The sequence below is a fragment of the Sus scrofa genome, chromosome 2 (genome assembly GCF_000003025.6).
Source record: "Sus scrofa isolate TJ Tabasco breed Duroc chromosome 2, Sscrofa11.1, whole genome shotgun sequence".
NCBI lineage: Eukaryota > Metazoa > Chordata > Mammalia > Artiodactyla > Suidae > Sus > Sus scrofa.
Genome location: NC_010444.4, coordinates 77971905 through 77986334, shown reverse-complemented (window position 1 = coordinate 77986334; position 14430 = coordinate 77971905). Strand labels below are relative to the sequence as shown.

Genomic DNA, 14430 nt, shown 5'->3' with positions numbered 1-14430 from the left:
AGACCAGGAACAAGACAAGGATGTCCACTCTTGTCACTTCTATTCAACATGGTTTTGGAAGGCCTAGCCATGGCAATCAGAGAAGAGAAAGAAATAAAAGGAATATAAATTGAAAAGATAAACACATGATTATCACTGTTTGCAGATGACATGATACTATATCTAGAAAATCCTAAGGATGCAACCAGAAAACTGTTGGAGCTCATCCATGAATTTGGTAAAATTTCAGGATACAGAATTAATACAAAGAAAACTAATTGCAATTCAATACACCTAACAATGAAAGATTAGGAAGAGAAACTAGGTAAACAATTCCATTTACCATCACATCAGAAAGAATAAAATACCTAGAAAAAAACCTATCAAAAGAGACAAAACACCTGTATTCTGAAAACTATAAATCACTGATGAAAGAAATCAAAGACCACACAAACAGATGGAAAGATATACCATACTTCTTAGATTGGAAGAATTGATATTGTCAAAATGACTATATTGCCCAAGGCAATTTATATACATTCAGTTCAATCCCTATTAAATTACCAATGGCATTTTTCACAGAAGTAGTACCAAAAAAAATTAAATTTATATGGAAACACAAAAGACCCTGAATAGCCAAAGCAATCCTGAGAAAGAAAAATGGAACTGGAAGGCTCCCTGACTTCATACTATACTACAAATCTACAGTCATCAAAACAGTATGGTCCTGGCACAAATACAGAAATATAGATGAATGGAACAGGACAGAAAGCCCAGAAATAAACCCACACACCTATGGTCAACTAATCTATGACAAAGGAGGCAAAAATATACAATGGAGAAAAGAAAGTCTCTTCAATAAGTGATGCTGGAAAAACTGGACAACATGCAAAAGAATGAAATTAGGATACTCTCTAACACCATACACAAAAATAGGCTCAAAATGGATTAAAGACCTAAATATAAGACTGGATACTATAAAACTCTTAGAGAAAAACATAGACCAAACACTCTCTGACATAAGCCTCAGCAATGGAGTCCTTGTTGCAGCTCAGCAGGTTAAGAACCCAACACTGGCTCTCTGAGGATGCAGGTTTATCCATGTCCTCATTCAGTGGGTTAAGGATCTGGTACTGCCACAAGCTATGGTGCAGGTCACAGATGTGGCTCAGATCCTGTGCTGCTGTGGCTGTGGCATAGGCCTGTAGCTGCAGCTCTGCTTTGACCCCTATCCTAGGAATTTCCATATGCTGCAGGTGCAGCCCTAAAAAGACAAAAAAATAAAATAAACCACAGCAATATCTTCTCAAACCCACATCCTAACATAATGAAAATAAAACCAAAAATAAACAAATGGGACCTAATTAAACTTAAAGTTTCTGCATAGCAAAGGAAACCATAAACAAAACCAAAAGACAACCCATAGGATGGGAGAGAATATTTGCAAATGAAGCGACTGACAAGGACTTAATCTCCAAAATGTACAAACAACTCATATAGCTCGATATAAAAAAAAAAAAAGCAAACAACCCAATCAAAAAATGAGCACACACAAAAAATGGGCAGAAAATCTAAATAGACATTTTTCCAAAGAAGACATACAGATGGCCAAAAAACACACGAAAAGATGCTCAACATCACTAATTAGAGAAATTAAAGTCAAAACTATAATGAGGTATCACCTCATACCAGTCAGAATAGCCATCATCAAACAGACTTCCCACTGTAGCACAATAGGACTGGTGGTGTCTCTGGAGTGCTGGGACACAGGTTCAATTCCCACCTGGCACAGTGGGTTAAGGATCTGGCTTTGCCACAGTTGCAGTGTAGGTTGCAACCTCAGCTCAGATCTGATCCCTGACCCAGAAACTCCATATGCCACAGAGTGGCCAAAAAAGAAAAAAACAAAAACAAAAAAACTACTTACCTTCAAAAGAGATAGTCTAGAATACAAAGTAGGACTTCACTCAAAATAAACATACAAATGGTCAGGGTTTTTGTTTTGTTTTGCTTGTTTTAGTGCCACATCTGTAGCATATGGAAGTTCTCAGGCTACAGGTTGAATCAGAGCTGCAGCTACAAGCCTGCACCACAGCCACAGCAATGCCAGATCTGAGCCATGTCTGTGACCTACACTGCAGCTCATGACAACATTGGATCCTTAACCCACTGAGCAGGGCCAGGGATCTAACCTGAATCCTCATGGATACTAATCAGGTTTGTAACAACAGAAACTCCACAAATGTATTTTTTTTTAAAGTCTACAAACAATAAATGCTGGAGTGGGTTTGGAGAAAAGGGAACCCTCTTACACCGATGGTGGGAATGTAAACTGATACAACAACTATGGAAAATAGTATGGACATTCCTTAAAAAACTAAAACTAGAGTTAACATATAATCCAACAATCCCACTCCCGGAGAAAAACCATTATTCAAAAAGATACATGTGCCTATATATTCACAGCAGCACTATTCACAATAGCCAAGGCATGGAAACAGCCTAAATGTCCATCAACAGAGGAATAAATAAAGAAGACATGGTACATTAATACAATGGAATACTACTCAATTCATAGAGAAGAATGAAATAATGCCATCTGCAGCAACACGGATGGACCTAGAGATTATCATATTAAGTGAAGTTAGACAGTGAAAGACAAACATCATACGGCATGAATTACATGTACAATTTAAAAAGGATACAAATGAGAGTTCCCACTGTGATTCAGTGGGTTATGATGCCGACTACTATCCATGAGGATTCGAGTTCAATCCCTGGCCTTGGTCAGTGGGTTAAAGATCTCTCATTGCTTCAAGCGGTGGTATAGGTCACAGATAAGGCTCCAATCCTGAATTACTGTGGCTGTAGTGTAGGAAGGCAGCTGCAGCTCCAATTCAACCGCTAGCCTGGGAACTTCCATATGCCACAGGTACAGCATCCCCCTCCCAAAAAAGGGCAATAAATGAATGAATTAATTAAGAGGATACAAATGAACTCATTTGCAGAACCAGCACAGCCTCACAGACTTTGACAAGAAACTTATGGTTACCAAAGGGGACAGGTGGAGGAGGGAGGGATGGACTGGAGGTTTGGGATTGGCATATGCACCCTGACATATATGGAATGACTGGCCAGTGGGAACCTACTGTATAGCACAGAGAACTCCATCCAGTATTCTGTGACAACCTATGTGGGAAAAAAATATGATAGAGAATAGATGTGTGTACATGTACAACTGACTCACTTTGTTGTGCAGCAGAAATTATCACAACTTTGCAAATCAACTATACTTCAGTAAAACTTTAAAAGAATGAAGAAAAAGAAGGAAAAGAAAATCAGGGAGTTCCCACTGTGGCGCAGTCAGTTAAAATTCCCATTGCAGCGGCTCTAGTCACTGTGGAGGCGCCGGTTCCACCCCGGAACCAGACCAGTTGGTTAAAGGATCTGGTGTTGATGCAGCTGTGGCACAGGTCGCACTGAGCAGGATCCATCCCTGGCCCAGGGAACTTCCACATGCCTTGTGTGCATCCCACCCCACCCCCCAAAAAAGAGTCCACCATTAACCCATTTTTTTCTCTGAGAAGATTCCTTCTAGTCAGGCTTTCAGTCAGGAAAGTGAACTCAAATCATCTGATGATGGGAGAATCAAAGCCCTCTACTTCCTGGGATACTTCACGAAACCTCTCTGGAAACAGAAAACATCTTTGCTTCCTATGAACTGAAATATGGTATTTTAACATCAGAATTCCAATGCAGATCAAGGAATCCTGCAGTACAAGGCTCTTTGTAATCAAAACCTCCAAAAGCAGGGTCTCTTGAAGACAAACCAAGGATTCAAGCAAAATGCAATGTTGCTACCAGAGACTTGGAGATAAACAGGAAATCTTTTAAGTACAACTGAAAAAACAACTCGTAGGGAGCTTGCTGGGGGTGTATTAGAGTTTCTGGGAAAGTGCTTGTCTCATGCTGGGAAGCTCGCTGGTCCCCAGCTCCTGTTCCCAATAAGTGATGCTGGGAGTGTGATCTGGTTCCAGGATGTGTGTACATGTATAACTGAATCACTTTGTTGTGCAGCAGAAATTATTACAACTTTGCAAATCAACTATACTTCAGTAAAACTTTAAAAGAATGGAGGTTCCTCAGTAAAATAAAAATAGAACTACTGTATGATCCAGCATTCCCACTCATGGGCATATATTCAGACAAAACTACAATTTAAAAAGATACAAGCGGAGTTCCCGTCATGGCGCAGTGGTTAACGAATCCAACTAGGAACCATGAGGTTGCGGGTTCGGTCCCTGCCCTTGCTCAGTGGGTTAACGATCCGGCGATGCCGTGAGCTGTGATGTAGGTCACAGACGCGGCTCGGATCCCGCGTTGCTGTGGCTCTGGCGTAGGCCGGTGGCTACAGCTCTGATTCGACCCCTAGCCTGGGAACCTCCATATGCCGCGGGGGCGGCCCAAGAAATAGCAACAACAACAACAACAACAAAAGACAATAAATAAATAAATAAATAAATAATAAATAAATAAAAAGATACAAGCACCCCTATGTTCATAGCAGCCCTATTCACAATAGCCAAGACATGGGAACAACCTAAATGTCCATTAACAGATGAATAGACTAAGAAGATGTGGTACAAATATACAATGGAATTACTACCTCAGCCATAAAAAAGAATAAAATAATCCCATCTGCAGCAACAGGGATGCAACTAGAGATTCTCATACTAAGTCAGAAAGACGAATACCATAGGAAATCACTTAGATGTGGAATCTAAAATATGGCACAAATGAACCTATCTACAGAACAGAAACAGACTCTGATCATGGAGAACAGACTCGTGGTTGCCAGTGGGGAGGGGGAGGGAGTGGGATGGATGGGAGTTTGGGGTTAGTAGATGCAAACTATTATGTTTAGAGTGGATAAGCAATGAGGTCCTACTGTACAGCACAGGAAACTATATCCAGCCTCTTGGGATAGACCATGATGGAAGATAATATGAGAAAGGGAATGTATGTATACGTATGACTGGGTCACTTTGCTGTACACCAAAATGGCAGAACATTATAAATCAACTACACTTTTTTAAAAAGTAGAGTTTGCCTGGAATGGAACCAAAGGTCTGCTCACATGTTACCATGTGAAAACACTCAGGGACATCAAACCTGTACTATTCCTCATGGTTCCTAGTCGAATTCATTAACCACTGAGCCACATGGGAACTCCTGTACCACATCTTAATCCATTCATCCGTAGATGGACATTTAGGTTGTTTCCATGTCTTAGCTACTGTGAACAGTGCTGCTATGAATATAGGGGTGCATGTATCTTTTTAAATTGTAGTTTTGTCTGGATATATGCCCATGAGTGGGAATGCTGGATCATAAGGTAGTTTTATTTTTATTTTACTGAGGAATCTCCATACTGTTCTCCATAGTGGTTGTACCAATTTACATTCCCACCAACAGGGTAGGAGGGTTCCCTTTTCTCCACACCCTCTTCAGCATTTGTTATTTGCAGACTTACTAATGTATAATGCAGACCTGCATTCTGACCAGTGTGAGGAGGTACTTCATTGTTGTTTTGACTTGCATTTCTCTAATAGTGATGTTGAGCATTTTTTCATTCAGGCAAGCTCTTCTTTTCTGACCATTCAAAACTGCCTAGGATTCAACAGCCACTCCTACCATGGACAGAGACTTCCTTTGCTGGAATCCTGGGGGAAAAATCACCTGGCTTTGATGTGGTTTGAGTTGGATCCTGTGAAACAATCAGAACTTCCTAGCAAAGATGAATGAGGAGAGTCTGGCCTTTAATGTAGGTGGGATTAACACAGGTGTGCTGGCTGTACCTGCAATCCTCCTATTTTTATCCCCCTCCCTCCATGTGAGCACCGATGATCTACTCTGAGCTCAGACCCCAGATCTGTTAGAGTCATGCTGTCAGTCTTTCTTTAAAAATGAGTGGGCAGGAGTTCCGGTCTTGGCTCAGTGGTTAACGAATCCGACCAGGAACCATAAGGTTGCAGATTTGATCCCTGGCCTCACTCAGTGGGTTAAAGATCCGGCGTTGCCGTGAGCTGTGATGTAGGTCACAGACGCGGCTCGGATCTGGCGTGGCTGTGGCTGTGGCATAGGCCGGCGGCTACAGCTCTGATTCGACTCCTAGCCTGGGAACCTCCATATGCCGCGGGTGCGGCCCTAGAAAAGACAAAAAAATTAAAAAAATATGAGTGGGCAGAGGAGTTCCTGCTGAGTGGTCTAGCAGTTAAGGATCCAGTATTGTTACTGCTGTGGCTCAGGTTTGATCCCTGGCCCAGGAACTTCTGCATGCCATCAGCAGGGCAAAAAAAAAATTTTTTCAATGGATAGACAATGAAATTAATTTAACCTAGAAGCAGCAGCTCAGGAGTTCCCACTGTGGAACACCGAAATCAGCAGCGTCTCTGCTGTGCTGAGACATAGGTTCTATCCTTAGCCCAGCTCAGTGGGTTAAAGGATCCAGTGCTGCTACAGCTTCGGCATAGGTAGCAACTGCAGCTTAGATCTGATCCCTGGCCTGGGAACTCCGCATGTCTCAGGGCAGCCAAAACAAACAAACAAAAAAGGCAGCATCTCAGCAAGGGAAATGAAAACATCAGAAGTTATCTAATAACAGCCAGAGCTCTGTCTTTTCTTCTGGATAATAAAAATAGGACCTTCCTAAAGTTGAAGAGCATCAAATAAAATAAGTAAAGTTGTTGCCTCTGGCTCTTGGAGGGGGGAGGAGTCTGCTATGCAGTTTAACCAGTGTACATAACTAAAAAAATGCTGGCATGAGTTTAAAACACCTATGTTCAGCGTTCCCATTGTGGTTCAGCGGAAACAAATCCGACTAGGAACCATAAGGTTGTGGGTTCAATTCCTGGCCTCGCCCAATGGGCTGGGGATTCGGTGTTGCCATGAGCTGTGGTATAGGTCACAGATTCGGCTCAGATCTGGTGTTGCTATGGCTGTGGTGTGGGCTCCAATTCCACCCAGCCTGGGAACCTCCATAAGCCTCGGGTGTGGGCCTAAAAAGCAAAAACAAACAAAAAACCCCCTATGTTCTAGGAAAGTTTTTCTGGGGTGCAAGGGGAAAGTTGTTTTGACATAAAGCAAGAAATAAAACACAACCGTGTTTGAGAACAGGGCTTGTTAATAGGGCATTAGAAGGTAGGAATTAAAGTAGTTTTTCAAGAAGAGTAGGGTTTAGTCTCAATTAAAAATACCATGGACAGCTCAAAGCCGCTATTTAGGGAACCCAAAACCAAGTGACCCAAGAACACACAGATCAGTGTTTTTAAAATCCTGGCAAAGCAGCCAGAGGATGCAGAGTCAGTTTTGCATAAGTTTTGAACACAGGACAACAGAAGGAGAGGTGTCTGTTCCCCTAAGGCACTGAAACCATGTGGCATCAGTGGGTCAGTTGCAGGGGGCAGGGTTTGTGGGGGGAGGGTTTCCCAGGACACTCACCTCCCCCCCCCACCCCGCCACAATTCTGTTCACCTCTCCTCCTTCCAGCTCCGGAAGCACGCGGGGGGGGGGGGGGGGGGCGCAGCACTTCTTAAGTAAGTTGCAGCCCCAGGGACCATCTCTTCAGCCGAGCCTGACAAGTTCTGGGACTGGACGCCAGGCTTGCAAGGCTGCCAGGGGCGAGGCCTGCCCTGGAGGCGGAGTGGGGTGGGGGAGCTGGAGCCCTAAAAGCCACCCATGTTCTTCAAGGGGAGGGGGGGAGCCATTTTCCTAACAGTACTTCTCAAGGGTCGGCCTGCTCCCCACCTCCTACCTGGCCCCCTCGATTCCCCCTGAAGTTACTCCGGGTCTGTGATGGCGTGGGTCCCGACTTCTTTAGTCTGCTGAGGACGGCGCTCCAGCGGTCGCTCCTGTCTCATCCCCGCCCCCACCCCCAACCCCGGTATTAATAGAGGAAGGGGCGCGGAGGGGCTTGGCTGAATCAAGGCACCTGCGAGGCTATGGAGGCGTTTTAAGCCCAAAACGTAATTAAATATTACTGGAACCTGTGGGGGTGGGGGTATGGGAAAGTTAGCGGGCTGAGAGGTGAGTTCTACTGCGGGGTGCAGCCCCGGGACCCGCACACCCTCCGCCCCGCTTCCCCGTCGTTAGGAGGAGGAGAGGAGCTGCGTCTCCAGCCAGGACTCTGCGTCCCACTCCCCGGTTCCCCTCAGGACGCAGAGTGGCCACCCCCACCCCACGCCGGGCCGAGGGCAGGCGCGCGAGGAGGGTCCAAAGTTCCCAGGACCAAGACGCGCGCAGCTTTTGCTAAACAGCAGGCCGGCTCCGAGCCAATCTCGCGCCTCAAAAGTGGATCTCGGCCGCAGCCCAGAGACGTGGGGCAGATTCCTCACCCACTTACCTGGCAGCCCAGGGCAGACGGGGCTCCGGCGCGGAGTCTGTCCAACGGCGTGCACAAGGATGGGGGTTGCCATCTCCCTCGGGCTCGGAGCGGCTTGGCGGCGGCAGCGGGAAGAGAGGTGGAGCAGGGAGTTTGGGCTCCATGGGGACCCGCTCCATTCCGGGCGGCAGGGCGGGTCCGCTGAGCCCCCAGTCACCTGGTTGGAGCAGGGGGGGCTGCGGGAAGAATGGAGCGGGAGAGCGGGCTGCGGGGCGCAGCTCACACACAGCTTCCACCTCCGTAGGAAACCCGCGCACTCCCGCCCGCACGCGGCTGGCTCCGAGGCCAGGGCGCGAGCTCCCCCTGGGGGCGGGGCGGAGCTGGAGCGGAGCGCGCCTCCGGGAGGGGGCCTGGAGGAGGGTCCTGGAATGGGAGGCTAGGGGCCCTCTCTGCAGAGGCTTCAGCCCGGGCTCCCTGTCGGGCCCTGCGGCTCACCAGGCCTCCTGGGGACATGTGACCCTGGGGGCTTCCTCTCTATTTGTGGTAAAGCTCAAATATCCGGTAGGAGGTGGGAGAGTGTCCCTTTTGCTTGTAGATTTCTTAAGCAGCTTTTATTCAAAACAATCACTGTGGGAGTTCCCGCTCTGGTGCAGTGGATTGAGGATGTGGCGTTGCCTCAGCTGCGACTGGGATTCCATCACCTAGCCCGGGAACTTCCATAGGCCCTTCGTACAGCCAAAAAAAAAAAAAAATCGCTAAGCCATTGTGGCATGTTTTGGAGCATCCCTCTGAAACTTCAGTGCACACGGTGGGAATATACACATCGGGTTCCTTACATTGTCAGCTGAGCACATTTAGTCCCACATGTAAATTCGTAATACCACTTTCTGTTTTTTGCTTTTTTTTTTTTTTTTTTTTTTTTTTGCTTTTTATGGCTGGACCTGTGGCACATGGACATTCCCAGGCTAGGAGATGAATGGGAGCTACAGCTGCCAGCCTGCATAACAGCCACAGCAATGCCAGATCTGAGCCACATCTGCGATCGACACCACAGCTGAAGGCAATGCTAGATGCTTAACCCACTGAGCAAGACCAGGGATTGAATCTGCATCCTCATGGATACTAGTCAGGTCTTAACCCTCTGAGCCACAACAGGAACTCCCAGGATTCTTTTTTTTCTTCTGTCTTTTTAGGGCCTCACCAGTGGCACTTATAAAAGTTTCCAGGCTAGGGGTTGATTTGGAGCTGCAGCTGCTAGCCAACTGAGCAAAGCCAGGGACAACCCACATTCTTAGGGATACTAGTTGGATTCGTTATTGCTGAGCCACAATGGGAACTCCTTAATACCACTTTCTAATAAAAGGAACCAAGGCTCCTTGAAGAAACGTTGATTCTAAGACTGAGATGCTAAATATAGGTGCCAGGATAATCATTAGTCTCCTCTCATAAAGTAAGGAAGGAGTTCCCGTCGTGGGACAGCGGGAAGGAATCCGACTAGGAACCATGAGGTTGCAGGTTCAATCCCTGGCCTTACTCAGTTGGTTAAGGATCCGGCGTTGCCATGAGCTGTGGTGTAGGCCAGCAGCTGTAGCTCCAATTAGACCCCTAGCCTGGGAACCTCCACATGCTGTGGGCGGGGCGCTAAAAGGACAAAAGACAAAAAAAAAAAAAAAAAAAGTAAGGAAGAACCAAGGGAAAAAAAAAAAACTAACAGATGTAATGGCCTCAAAGGAACAGGAGCCAAGGAAAAGAAGTATCAACAGTCAAAGAAGGAAATTCTGAGCAACCACTGTAGCACTGGATTACCACCAAAAGCTTGAAATAGGTTCCACGCTGGTAAAATTAAATAAGGGCCTAGGTCTTTGTTTTTGTTTTTATGGCCACACCCTCAGCATATGGAAGTTCCCAGCCAGGGATTGAATCTGAGCCACAGCTGCAACATACGCCACAGCTTTAGCAACACCTGATCATTTAACCCACTGTGCCAGGCTGCAGATCGAAGCCGCACATCTGCAGTAACCTGAGCCACTGTAGTCATATTCTTAACTGGTGGCACTACAGCCATAACTGCCCATAGGCTTGTTTTTTTGTTTTTGTTTGTTTTAAATAAATAGGATTGAATAAAAATCTCCCACACAAGAGAATTCCAGATAATTGATGGCATCCATCAAGGAGATGGAGTCCACATAGTGATTTCCTCTTGTCAAGATCACTGAAACAAGAAAAGTCTGAAAGGATTTCTCCTTGTGGCTCAGGGAGGTTAAGAAACTGAGTAGTCTCCATGAGGACGCAGGTTTGATCCCTGGCCTCACTCAGTGGGTCGGGGATCCAAGGTGGTCATGAACTGTGGTGTAGGTTGCAGAAGAGGCTCAGATCCCGCGTTGCTGTGGGGTAGGCTGGCAGCTATAGCTCCGATTTGACCTCCTTGCCTGGAAACTTCCAGATGCCACAAGTGTGGCTCTAAAAAGAAAAAAGAAATGGGTAAAGACCAGAGTTCCTGCTATAGCACAGTGGGTAAATGATCTGGCTTGTCACTGTGGGGGCACCAGGTCAATCCCCAGCCTAGCACAGTGGGTTAAGGATCCAGGATTGCTGTCAGCCCTGATGTAGATCACAGGCGCAGCTCATATCTTGCATTACTGTGGCTGTGGCGTAGGCCAGCAGCTGTAGCTCCAATTTTTACCATAGCCTGGGAACTTCCATATGCCCCGAGTGCAGCCCTAAAAAGCAAAACAAACAAAAAGACTGGCCAAAGAAGACATACAGAGAGTAAATAATCATACAAAAATATGCTCAACACTGTATACCAACCATAAGGGACTTACAAATTAAAATCATGAGATTGAATTCATACACTATAAAAACTGTTGAACTCCAAAAAGATGACAACACTAATTGCTGAAGGGTGAGGAACAACAGAAAATCTCCCTCACTGCTGGAGGGATGTATACAGAGCCACTATGGAAGTGAGCCTGGTGGATTTTCCAAAGCTAAACAAGTCCCACCTTGGAATCCAACAATCACACCTCCAGTATCCATTCTGTTTTGAAAAACTATGTCTGGACAAAAACAAGAATGCGATGATACACCGGAGTCTGCTCAGAATGGCTAAAACCTTAAAGAAATCAGGATATCTTCAATAAATCAGTGCATAAGCAAACTGGGGTAACTCCATTCAAGAGGAGCAGAATATGCCCCCCAAAACATGACTCTTCGGCATGAGGATTATTTGGCCTAATTGTTTTTTTTTTTTTTTTTTAAAGACACATTTTAGGAAACTGAGTAGGGATTACCCTTCTATGAGGGTCATGACATTTAACCGGGAAATCTCAGGCGTAAGGGCATGTCCCTTTTTGTCTTGTTGTTGTTTTGGGGGGTGGGTGATTTAGACATGCCTGTGGCACATGCAAATTCCTAGGCTGAGGATTGAACCTGTGTCACGGCAGCAACCCAAGTAGCTGCAGTGACAACATTGGGTCCTTAACCCAGTGTGCCACCAGGGAACTTCAAGGGTATGTCCCTCTTTGCAAAAGGAATGGAAGGGTAACTAAATCTAAAGAAACTCTTGTCAGTGGAGAAGGCTGGACTTAAATCTGCACAACCACCACACCCTATTTACTGCACTATCGCTTAAGAATTTACCCTCTCCGGGAGTTCCTGTCATGGCGCAGTGGTTAACGAATCCGACTAGGAACCATGAGGTTGCAGGTTTGATCCCTGCCCTTGCTCAGCGGGTTGACGATCTGGTGTTGCCGTGAGCTGTGGTGTAGGTTGCAGACGCGGCTCAGATCCCATGTTGCTGTGGCTCTGGCATAGGCTGGTGGCTGCAGCTCCGATTAGACCCCTAGCCTGGGAACCTCCATATGCCGAGAGAGAGGCCCAAGAAATGGCAAAAAGACCAAAAAAAAAAAAAAAAAAAAAAAAGAGCTTACCCTCTCCCCTAATACCTTTCTTCTGTTTTTAGCTGATGACAGCAGTTAAGGTGATGACTAGGGCCATTTCCTGGGTATCTCCCCTGTATACAGGAGGTATGTATGATATTCAACTTCTATTTCTTTCTCCTATTAATCTTTTATAATGGAGGGGCTCAACCAAGAACCTAGAAAGGTAAAAGGAAAATTATTTTTCCTCCCACACACATGCAGTGAAATACTGATAGGGACAGAGTAAAGGGACAAAGCAGGTGATTAAATAGTTAACTCCACTAGGCGATCATAAATAGATTTTAAAAAGTACAGGAGGAGTTCCTGTCGTGGCTCAGTGGTTAACGAATCTGATTAGGAACCATGAGGTTGCAGGTTCAATCCCTGACCTCGCTCAGTAGGTTAAGGATCCGGCGTGGCCGTGAGCTGTGGTGTAGGTCACAGACATAGCTTGGATCCTGAGTTGCTGTGGCTGTGGTATAGGCTGGCAGCTATAGCTCTGATTAGACCCCTAGCCTGGGAACCTCCATATGCTGCAGGAGTGGCCCTAGAAAAGGCAAAAAGACCAAAAAAAAAGGTACAGGACATCCCTGTTAATAATCACTCAAAAAAGCAGGCTTGGAGTTTCCTGGTGGCCTAGTGGTTAAGGACTTGGTGTTGTCACAGCTGTGGTTCGGGTTTGATCCCTGGCCCAAACTTCTGCATGCCAAAAAAAAAAAAACAGGCTTCCTTAACAACAAAATCAGCACACTTGCCTAGCAACAAAACCAAACAAACTTGCTTGGCAATAAAACCACGCAACAGAAGCATGAGCCATGCCCCAAACAATAAAACAGTGGGGGAATGAAAACCACATCCTGCCCAGTGAGGTCAGTGAGTTAATGAGTCCCAGGACATGCTCCTCTGCACACACTAAAGACAAAAATACAGGGAAAGGTGACATTCTACTGAAACCTGAGATGACTTACCATGTTTTTGCATGTTACCGCCTTTTTTTTTTTTTTGTCTTTTTGCCACTTCTTGGGCCGCTCCGGTGGCATATGGAGGTTCCCAGGTTAGGGGTCCAATCGGAGCTGTAGCCACCGGCCTACGCCAGAGCCACAGCAACGCAGGATCCGAGCCGAGTCTGCGACCTACACCACAGCTCACGGCAATGCCAGATCATTAACCCACTGAGCAAGGGAAGGGATCAAACCCGCAACCTCATGGTTCCTTGTCGGATTTGTTAACCACTGCGCCACGACGGGAACTCCTGTTACCGCCTTTTTGTTGCTTTCCATAGCACCATGACAACCCAATTTGACCCCATAGCGACAAGAAAACATGGAGCAGGAGCTGATGATGGAAATTTGAGGTTTACTCAAAAATAAAGAAAGCGGTCCTGGAGTTCCCGTCATGGCACAGTGGTTAACGAATCCGACTAGGAACCATGAGGTTGTGGGTTCGGACCCTGGCCTTCCTCAGTGGGTTAACGATCCGGCGTTGCCGTGAGCTGTGGTGTAGGTCGCAGATGCAGCTCGGATCCCGTGTTGCTGTGGCTCTGGCATAGGCCATCGGCTGCAGCTCCGATTCGACCCCTAGCCTGGGAACCTCTATATGCCACTGGAGCGGCCCAAGAAATGGCAAAAAGACAAAAAAAAAAAAAAAAAAAAAAAAAAAAAAAAAAGAATCCAACCGCAAGCAATGAGATCCCTACTGTATAGCACTAGAAACTATATCTAGTCAATTATGATGGATGGTAATGTAAGAAAAAAGAATGTATACATGTATGTGTAACTAGGTCACCATGCTGTAGAGTAGAAAATTGATAGAACACTGTAAACCAGCTATAATGGGAAAAAAAAAAATCATCATACAAAAAAAAAAAGAGAGAGAGAAAAAGAATCCAACTGCAGGGAGTTCCCATCGTGGCTCAGCAGAAATGAATCTGACTACTATCCATGGGGATACAGGTTCAATCCCTGGTCTCACTCAGAGGGTTAAAGATCTGGAGTTGCCATGAGCTGTGATGTAGGTCAAAGATGCGGCTCAGATCTGGTGTTGCTGTGGCTATGGCATAGGCCAGCAGCTACAGCTACAATTTGACCCCTGGCCTGGGTTCAGCCCTAAAAAAAAACACACACAAAAAAAGTTGCCTGGCGATAAAAA

The 14430-nt window shown here is 45.9% G+C and overlaps 1 protein-coding gene across 2 annotated transcripts in view; it reads right to left on the bottom strand.

The window, feature by feature from the left end:
- The window catches only part of LOC100517809, a 32257-nt gene extending 22957 nt beyond the window's left edge, over positions 1–9300 (bottom strand). Inside the window, exon 1 of one of the 2 annotated variants that reach the window (XM_013994853.2) lies at positions 8381–9300. In XM_013994853.2, coding sequence (XP_013850307.1) covers positions 8381–8453 — 73 coding nt within the window. In that variant the 5' untranslated portion in view covers positions 8454–9300. The remainder of the gene's footprint in view (positions 1–8380) is intronic. The other variant, XM_005661436.3, reaches the window with a different exon arrangement.